General features: G+C 42.9%; 1 protein-coding gene across 1 annotated transcript; it reads left to right on the plus strand.

Moving 5' to 3' along the window:
• Positions 1-340: 340 nt before the first annotated feature.
• Positions 341-1293, plus strand: LOC110294441 (platelet factor 4). Its single transcript, XM_021162679.1, has 3 exons — positions 341-584; positions 822-954; positions 1083-1293. The coding sequence occupies exons 1-3, from the start codon at positions 488-490 to the stop codon at positions 1168-1170; spliced, it is 318 nt and encodes a 105-aa protein (XP_021018338.1). The 5' UTR covers positions 341-487; the 3' UTR covers positions 1171-1293.
• Positions 1294-9132: the final 7839 nt, after the last annotated feature.

Consider the following 9132-nt stretch of genomic DNA (forward strand, 5'->3'; position numbering starts at 1 on the left):
ATACCGAAGGTGTGTGTTCTGCAAACCCGATGGCGATCTCAGAAAGTTCTCTGCCCCATACAGCATACCTTTTGCTAAATTCCAAGCCCTACTGTTTCTCACTCTATAATTGTTGATATCAATTCACATATGTGGATCCTGCTGCCAGCTACTAGTCAAGACAGCTGGCCTCAGCTTTTTTTTTTTTTTTTTTTTTTTTTTTTTTTTTTTTTTTTTTTTTTTTTTTTTTTTTTTTTTTTTTTTTTTTTTTTTTTCCTGCTCTGTTTTATTTTAATCTTGGCTGGCCAGATCCCAATTACTGTTCCACAAGTGTCATTGCTTCTGCGGAGCACTTCCTCATCCTGTATCCCGGGTTTCCGGACTGGGCAGGCAGTGAAGATAAAACGTGCTTGGGAAGTCCCAGGAGCTGCTGGCCTGCACTTAAGAGCCCCAGACCCATTTCTCCAAGGTAGAACTTTATCTTTGGATCCAGTGGCACCCTCTTGACATGAGCGTCGCTGCGCTGTTTCGAGGCCTCAGGCCCAGTCCTGAGCTGCTGCTTCTGGGCCTGTTGTTTCTGCCAGCGGTGGTTGCTGTCACCAGCGGTGAGATTGGGTGAAGGGATGCTAGGGACAGGAAGACAGTTCAGGAGCCTCAGGTGCGGGGGGGGGGGGTGAACTCTGATGACATTGGTCATACTGTATGGGCTTTCCACCTGCCTTCTGAGGGGAAGGCGATGCTGTAACCAAGCCTGTGGAAAGGTCCAGAGGTACCACGCCGGCAGATGATAGGGTCATCGCTATCTCTTCTACTCCCCTCTTTTTCTCCCCGTTTACCCTCAGCTGGTCCTGAAGAAAGCGATGGAGATCTTAGCTGTGTGTGTGTGAAGACCATCTCCTCTGGGATCCATCTTAAGCACATCACCAGCCTGGAGGTGATCAAGGCAGGACGCCACTGTGCAGTCCCCCAGCTCATGTGAGTCCTGCCCACATCCCCCAGGCCCGTCCTCTCCTTTGCTACCCGTTCCTTCCCATCTCTTCCTTTCTTCCAACCAAGGATCTGTAAAGCAATTCCTCCCCTTTCCCCTCTTTCCCCTCCGACAGAGCCACCCTGAAGAATGGGAGGAAAATTTGCCTGGACCGGCAAGCACCCCTATATAAGAAAGTAATCAAGAAAATCCTGGAGAGTTAGGTACCAGCTGCCTAAATGTCAATTGTGTTACAGGACTCCTGGAATCTTGTCTACTTTTAATGTAATTGCAATCTTCCGATGTTTATATTATCCTCCAAGATTTAAATAAATGCATTGAACCAAGTTGTCATAAAGTCAAGCTATTTTTGTAATGAAGCCAAAAATTGTGTCATGAGTAAGGAAACATCTCCAAAACTTTAAGCAAAAATATTTTTGATGGGAGGTTTGGTCTAAGAACTGAATCTGCTTGGTGTTACTGGTTGAATATTTGCAGCTGATGAATATTTGCATATATACTTAATTACATTGTCTCCTGGTTACACTTCGGTTTTGTGTTGTAATTAGCTTTGTCAAAAAAACAGGAAGGGGGCTCAACATAGTGAGTTGCCTTTGAAAATAAGCACCTAAATCAAACTTTGATTCAATTTTCTCAAGATTATCATAAAAATTAAAATAATAAGAGATTAGGGTGAATACATAATGCTAATATGTTGATCCTTTCAAGAAACCGTATGAAAATATCTTTCTATTTATGAGTTCTTGAAGAAAATTTATGTTTAAAAAATGAAATATTAAAAATAACTCTTATTCTCATACTATTGCCTGTAAGGGGGGGGGGTCTTCTGGCAAACTGGAGTCCCGCTAGGACCTGTTAATCTATCACCTCACTGCTGCTCCAAGCATGTAGATGTCTCAGCGAGACTTTCTGCAAGATTCTTGGGCTCAGAAGAACTTGATTTGTAATTCAGTTTTCTTTAAGATCTCCTCATAACACGGTATGCTAAGCAGCCCCGGGAAGCAGGCCTGGGACCAGATGGCTTTACGTTCATACTTCAGAGGACAAGTACCACACATTGAGGAAAGAGGAAGATGCTGTGATATGTGTATACTAGTTAGATATCACTTACTCCCTCCTTCGCCTGGTCTCATAAAAACCTTTGCGGATTCTTAGAACCCTATTGGATAATCTAGAATAAACATTTTTGCGCGATCACCTTCATACATTTGTGCAGCCTTTTTTTTGTCGTGTGAAATAACACTCACAGGCTGTAGAAATCTTGGGGGTGAGATTATTGTTCAAGTTACCTTAATGAGCAGGGAGGCAGACTCTAATTCCTAGAAGAAGACGTAGATAGTAGCTCACAAGTGGACACAACCTGAGTGTTGTGTTCAACCTAACATGACAGTGTAGAGCTGTTTGTTGGCTTAGACTCCTAAGAGAAAACAGAGGACGTGCAATTGAGTCCTTTGAGGAAGGGACAGCTCTAGAATGATGAATACATGAAAACAGTCACAGTGTGTAGACGCTTCCAAGGGGGCACAGGTATCTAGGGGAAAGTAGGGAATACAATTAGTGATCTTGATGATCATACAATTAGTTTCTGGCGATTTTCACTTTCAATGGCTCTTTTAAGGACGGTTGCCTAATTATCCTTCTAAAACACAGATACAGGCATGGCACTTACCTTCACAAGATGTTCCAAACCAAAGTCCTCAGCATGTTCACCTATAGCTCTACCAGCTGCTTTGCCTTTGTGCCTTTGTGTCCTCATCTATGAAATGGGTTATTGGGTGGTGTTGTATTAGAAAGTGGCTCATATCTGGATCGATCACACCAGGCCACCACAGTCCCACTAGAAGAGGTTTACGGGGGGTGGGGTGGGGGAATTGGGGAAGAGAAGGAGGAGGAAAACAGGGGTGAGGGGTTGGGGGTTCTCTGCCTTTTATTTGGGCCATGAAGTAATCACCACCGTGCACAGGTGAGGCACACATGTGAGGCACACCCCAGGAGTGTGTGGCAGTTGCCATGACAACAGACACATGAGGGTCCTTGTTGCATATGGGTGATACCATCAATGGATTTGGAGACTGACTGTAAACAGCTTCTGATGCCAACAGGTGATATGTGCAAAAACACGTGCTGTGGTTCTCAAACATAGTCTGGGTTGGAAAATGATCCAGGCTCAATTTTATTGCTATCAATGTTGTTCTCATAGCACTGTTGCAGTTAATTTAGAGTGATGAGGCATTCAGGAGGGCAGTGGGAGGAAACTGTTGCAGTCACACTAAATGGTCTTCAGATCAAGTGAATTTAAAAAGAGGTGAAATGACATTGCTCATTCTCCTATCTACTTCCCATCTCTGACACCCTTAGCAGATATGACTCAGTGTGTCAAAGGGACCAAACCAGTTTTACAGCGTCAGGTAGTGTTGGGGTGCTGAGGGGTTGGGGTGTTAGGGTCTCATAAACCCTTACTTCATGCATCCTGAGAGCACTTCCAAGCTGCTCCCTTCATGAGCAAGGACACTGGAAGAGGATTTTGCCACCTGGGAAATCCTGCAGTATGTAGCAGCAGCAGCAGCAGCAGCCCCTGCCTTTGGACATATATGGAGTGATAGAGCTAAATTGCCCTTAAACGTCCTCTGCTTCCAGCCTTGCTTTCTAAGTGGTATATGGGGACAATCAGCAGAAAACATCCACAAACCCAGCCCTCACTCCACAGCTACGGACCCTATCAACCAAACAAAACCACACAAGTGTGTGTTGCTGTCCACAGATCTCTGTTTTTGTGATCTTCACTTTTTGTCCCCCCTCATAAGGCTTTTGCGGTTGAAAACAACTTCCTCTGTAATGCACAGTGCATTGAGCGGTGAGTTGGTTTTAAAGATATGCATCTATAAAGTTTGCAAGACCAAGTGGCCAACTAGGCCATCTTCTGCTATGCAGCTAGAGACACGAGCTCTGGGGGTACTGGTTAGTTCATATTGTTGTTCCACCTATAGGGTTGAAGACCCCTTCAGCCCCTTGGGTACTTTCTCTGGCTCCTCCATTGGGGGCCCTGTGTTCCATCCTATAGATGACTGTGAGCATCCACTTCTGTATTTGCCAGGCACTGGCATAGCCTCAGCAGGGCGGGGGAGGGGGGGAGGGTATAGGGAACTTTCGGGATAGCATTTGAAATGTAAATAAAGAAAATATCTAATAAAAAATAAATAAAGGCAAAAAAGTACACAAACTAAGTTAAAAAAAAGATATGCATCTGTAGTACTCTCGTGTTCTTTAGAGGTAAAAGAAATTAGACAAGAAGGGCAAACATTTTAATCCTGAAATTTCAACAGAAAGCCTGATGCCCTAAATAATTCCTTGACGTGGGGATAGGGGAATGTCTAGCATGATAGACACTTGGTAACAACAGAAACATTCAAATAACAAAACCATAATTGTTTTTTATTTTTTTACCATTTTATAAAATACACATGATGCCCGATGAACAGTGAGGTAAACCACCTTTCTAGTAAAGAGCAATTGAATATTTTCTTTATTTACACTTCAAATGTTATCCCCTTTCCTGGTCCCCTGTCCTCCCCTCCCCCGGAAACCACCTATCCAACCCTCCCTCCCCCTGCTTCTATGAGGGTGTTCCTCCATCCAACCACCCACTCCCACAACCCCACCCTCTATTCCCCTACACTGGGGCATCTATCGCGCCTTCATAGGACCAAGGACCTCTCCTCCCATTGATGTATGGCAAGGCCACCTTCTGCAACGTATGCAGCTGGAGCCATTGATGTAATAAATTCGGGTCGTCTTATGCTACTGTAACAAAATACTACAGAATCATAATTTAAAATAACTGAAATGTATTTGGCTTCTGATTCTGGAGGTTTTGGGTTCCAAGATGGAGAGGCTACATTGGCTGAGGGTCTTCTTCCAGCCTCATAGCATTCTGCAAGGAAAAAGAAGGAGGAGGGAAAGAGGAAGAAAAGGACAAAAAAGGAGAAGGAGGAAGAAGAGGAAAAGGAGGAAGCAGAGGAAGAAAAAGACGCCCCCCCCCCAAAGAGACAGAGACCATTCTGACCACATCCTTCCCAGGAACCCACTTCAGCTACAATGAGTCTTCTGTGATAACAGTACCGATCCACTTGATCCAGTCCTGAGACACAGGCCTCACCGTCTGATCAGCTCCTAAGCCCCGCCCTCTCGGCCCCTTTGCCCAGGGGTTAAGTTTCCAGTATAAGAAGAGGGTGAAGAGACATGTTCAAACAACACTTGAACAAACTTCCTCTCTGAGGCAATGTGACATAGGGATTATTCTATCAATATACGTGTTGTTATTGCAGCCTCTGTGGGCAAAGGAATGCGACCTGAATGCAGCACAGTCATCAGGCAGGGTTAGAACAATCAGCTCCATCAGCTGCGGTCAAGAATCAGTATTCAGTCCCCAGGAATTCTGGAGAAATGTGGAATGAATTTTACCCTCAGAATAGCTGCATCTTAATCCATTTCCACTTTAAATCAGTCCATGGACATCTGATCGCTTCCCCACCATCCTCTTCACTTTTGATACAGATGAACACCTGACAGAGCGCAACTAAGTAAATACCCACCAACTAATAACGAGCGGGAGAGGAACAGTAATGGCACAGTTGAGGGCTGGAGACAAAACACACTATGGAACTTAAGGACACTGTCTTCAACTGCTGACCTTGTTATGTTCCCAGGGCGCACCAAGTTACTCATAGCACGGAACACACCCTCCCCCCACTCCTGGCACCGCCCTGGTTTTTTTGGTTGCTTCCGTTCTTGTCACATTGGTTACTAAGGAATCTACCACTCGTTCAGTGCTTGCCCAGAGTTCGCCCATTTGCCCAGCCTCACCCTCTGAGCACATGCCCACATGCCGGGATGGTAACTTGCACTCAGAAGGCAGACATTTGCTTTCTCTGCTTAACAAATCTCCATAAAACAAAGCCAGGCCACCCTTTCCATCTTGGGTAACTGAATCTTAAATGTCTATAGTGTCCTTAACTATTCAGAAACGTCTATCCAGGAGCTAATTCAGTTGCACATCAGCAATTCTTCAGTCCTTTAAAATCAGTATCAGTTAGACCAAGTTTCAAAACTAGCCTGAGGGTGTGACTCCACCAAAGACCCTCCCACTGTCTTGCCTACTCCCATTTTTACCTCAATAAAACACATTCATTAAAAAGCTGTTTGAACCTCTCATCCCTCTCTCCTCAGATAGAATCTAGAAGCAAAAAGCCACCAAAGATATTTCTGATCAGAAGTTAGAAGATAATAAACATAAAAATAATGCTGTAAAGATACATGTAAAAATCCAGTTCTTATAGTGATTCATACTTTTTCTGGTTAAAAATTAGACCATGTTATGTATGCAAGTTTCATTTGAGGTTTATATATTCAGATTGCACGTTCCTTAATTTTATTTATGATTACATAATATCAGTCGCAATACTATTTTTATTTCCAAGACAAATCTTTTATGTAATATTTCCCAGGGGGAAATTTTTCTTATTTCTTTTCTGTGGGAACTTTGGCAATCCTCTATTTCTTTTTTTTTTTCTCCTATAATGTCACACTCTTATCTGTGCAGTGACCACCCATCCCAGGTTAGGAGACAAGTGGTTATATGGGTCTAGAGACTGCACAACAGTCTGGTATTCAATTCTCCAAAATACACGCCTTAAAAAGCACGTGTTTAAATAAGAGGGTGAATTTGCTTATTGTACTGGACTGCATCATTCCTGTGTTTAAAACTTTGCAATTTTGATCTATGGAGATTTCATTGATTCAAGTGGCATATTAATGAGAAAATAATGATGCCAACATCAACTTTTTTGGTTTTTCTTCATTTACAAAACCGAGTGACTTTGATTCAGTTGTTCCCACGAGTCCACTCCTACTGATCTACAAGAGTTGGCCGGTACCACAGTATGCTTCACTCTTCTGGCACTTTCTGCAGATGAACCAGACTCGATGACTGTCCGCTGAGAACTTGCTTTTACGTCAGTGTTGATCTGGCTTTGGAGAACATCACAGCAAATTTTCTTCTCCTTTTCCCCTCAGTTACAAGAAGTACACAAGAGATTCAGACAGTGTGATTAATGCCAAAAGCAAACTGTTTAATCCTATGAAACACGATGAAGTGTCCCAACTAAGGCAAAAAATATTTTGGATGTTTGCGTTTGAGTAAGTACCTACTCAACAGCAACAACAAAAATCCAATTTCCTTTCTGGAAAGTCAGCTAGTAGAGCACTCAGGTCTGTTCATTTCATTTGGGTGCTGTACTAAGTTGGTTTAGGAGCTAACAATTTTAAATTTATAAAACTTGCAAAGCAATATGGTATCTATGAACCTTTCTTATGGCTTCTCCACTGTGGCTCTATGGATGCTAAACATTGCTATGGATACCACTGTGGTCAAATTAGAGAAACAACAGGCACACACAGTTTTAGCAGAACTCTAGACTTTACTAGGACTTGGACTTTTTCTGCTATGTTTTTCATGTCTTCTTTCTATACCGAAGCCGATCCAAGGTACTGTATGGATCACAATAACTTATAACATCTCAGAGTTTCTCAGTTTTTCCTTATTATTTTATGATTTTAATGATTTTGAAGGATATTACTCAGTTTTAAATATTATTCTGATTGTATCTGGAGAGAGAGAGAGAGAGACAGACAGACAGAGAGAGCACAGACAGACAGACAGAGACAGAGAGAGACAGACAGACAGGCAAAGACACAGAGAGACAGAGATTAGATTCAGCTATAACTTTTAGAAGACCACACATATCCTTCTCAGGAGGTCATAACAGTGTACATGGCATCTTACTGATGAGGGCACACTTCACTAGCTGTCGAAGGTGGATGCTTCCAAGCTTCTCTACCCAAAAGTTGCTACTCTGACGGACGTGGGCAACTTGAAAAAGTGTGACAAGTTGCATTGCTGTAGAAGAAAAGTTAGTTATGCACTTACTGAAACCCAGCTACCAAACGTACAGCCATTTGCTGCGCTTCCTTTTAGAATACGGAAGACTGTATCACTCAACCAAGTTTGTAAATTACCAGTCTCCTGAAATTATGAATTATGTATCACAGAGCTTTTTGTCTTTGGGTTTGATTTCCAGGCTTAATGACACATGTTGGCGAAGTAACCTAACCTCTTAGCTTTAGTTTCTTATTTAAAATTCCATAAGGATAACAATAATATTTGCCTTAGAGTGTTGTTTTTATGACTGAATATGTCAACACTTGTAAAGTGCTTAGAAGAACATAAAATAAACCCTCTGTGCTTTGGGGAAGGTATAAATATTTACTAACATGACTCGGCGTGTGTGTGTGTGTGTGTGTGTGTGTGTGTGTGTGTGTGTGTGCGTGTGTGTAAACTAACTCAGTAACAAACACAACATGCTTTGTGTTTTCCAGAATTCCATAAGCTGATATAGCTATTAGTTTATCAAAGAGTGGAAAATTTCAAGAACTGGCCATGTTTGATCCATACACAAAAGATAAACTATCAAATCCATTGACTGACAATTGTCTTGCCTACAAGATAGGCTCGTGCAATCATGGCAAGGGCTTTTGGGAGTAGCCAACCAATATCTGACTTAAGGCCTACTCCAAGAGATGGAACCTAGATCTGACACTGCTTGGGTAACCAAGAAACTGAGACTAGGTGACTAGGGACATGGGGGAAAAGCAAATACTACTGTGACACACACACACACACACACACACACACACACACGTAAAGATGTCTCTCAAGGACCTGCTGCTCTACTTGTAGATCAGTGCCTTGCTCAGGCATCATCAGAGAAGCTTCCTCCTGCAGGAGATGGGGACAAAGACAGAGACCCACAGCCAGATATTAATTAGACAGAGAATGAGAGACCTTAGAACACACCCCCCTAAACAGGATGACTCCAGCAAATCCCTCACGACAGGGCTCATAGAACCCTGCAGAAGAGGAAGCAGAGAGAGTATAAGATCCAGAGGAGTTTTGGTGGGGACTGCGTTGAATCTGTGGATTGCTTTTGGCAAGATGGCCATTTTTAACTATATTGATCCTGCCAATCCACAAAGCCAGATATGGCTGTCTCCTGAGAGGCTCTGCCAGAGCCTGACAAATACAGAGGTGGAAGCTTGCAGCCAACCAC

Source organism: Mus caroli, chromosome 5 (assembly GCF_900094665.2).
Source record: "Mus caroli chromosome 5, CAROLI_EIJ_v1.1, whole genome shotgun sequence".
NCBI lineage: Eukaryota > Metazoa > Chordata > Mammalia > Rodentia > Muridae > Mus > Mus caroli.

What these genes read in the sequence shown, in the direction of transcription:
- LOC110294441 (XM_021162679.1), top strand. Translation starts at nt 488, where the DNA reads ATGAGCGTCGCTGCGCTGTTTCGAGGCCTCAGGCCCAGTCCTGAGCTG. An exon ending in GGTGGTTGCTGTCACCAGCG is followed by an intron (nt 585 to 821) that starts GTGAGATTGGGT and finishes GTTTACCCTCAG; the next exon opens with CTGGTCCTGAAGAAAGCGAT. An exon ending in TGTGCAGTCCCCCAGCTCAT is followed by an intron (nt 955 to 1,082) that starts GTGAGTCCTGCC and finishes CCCCTCCGACAG; the next exon opens with AGCCACCCTGAAGAATGGGA.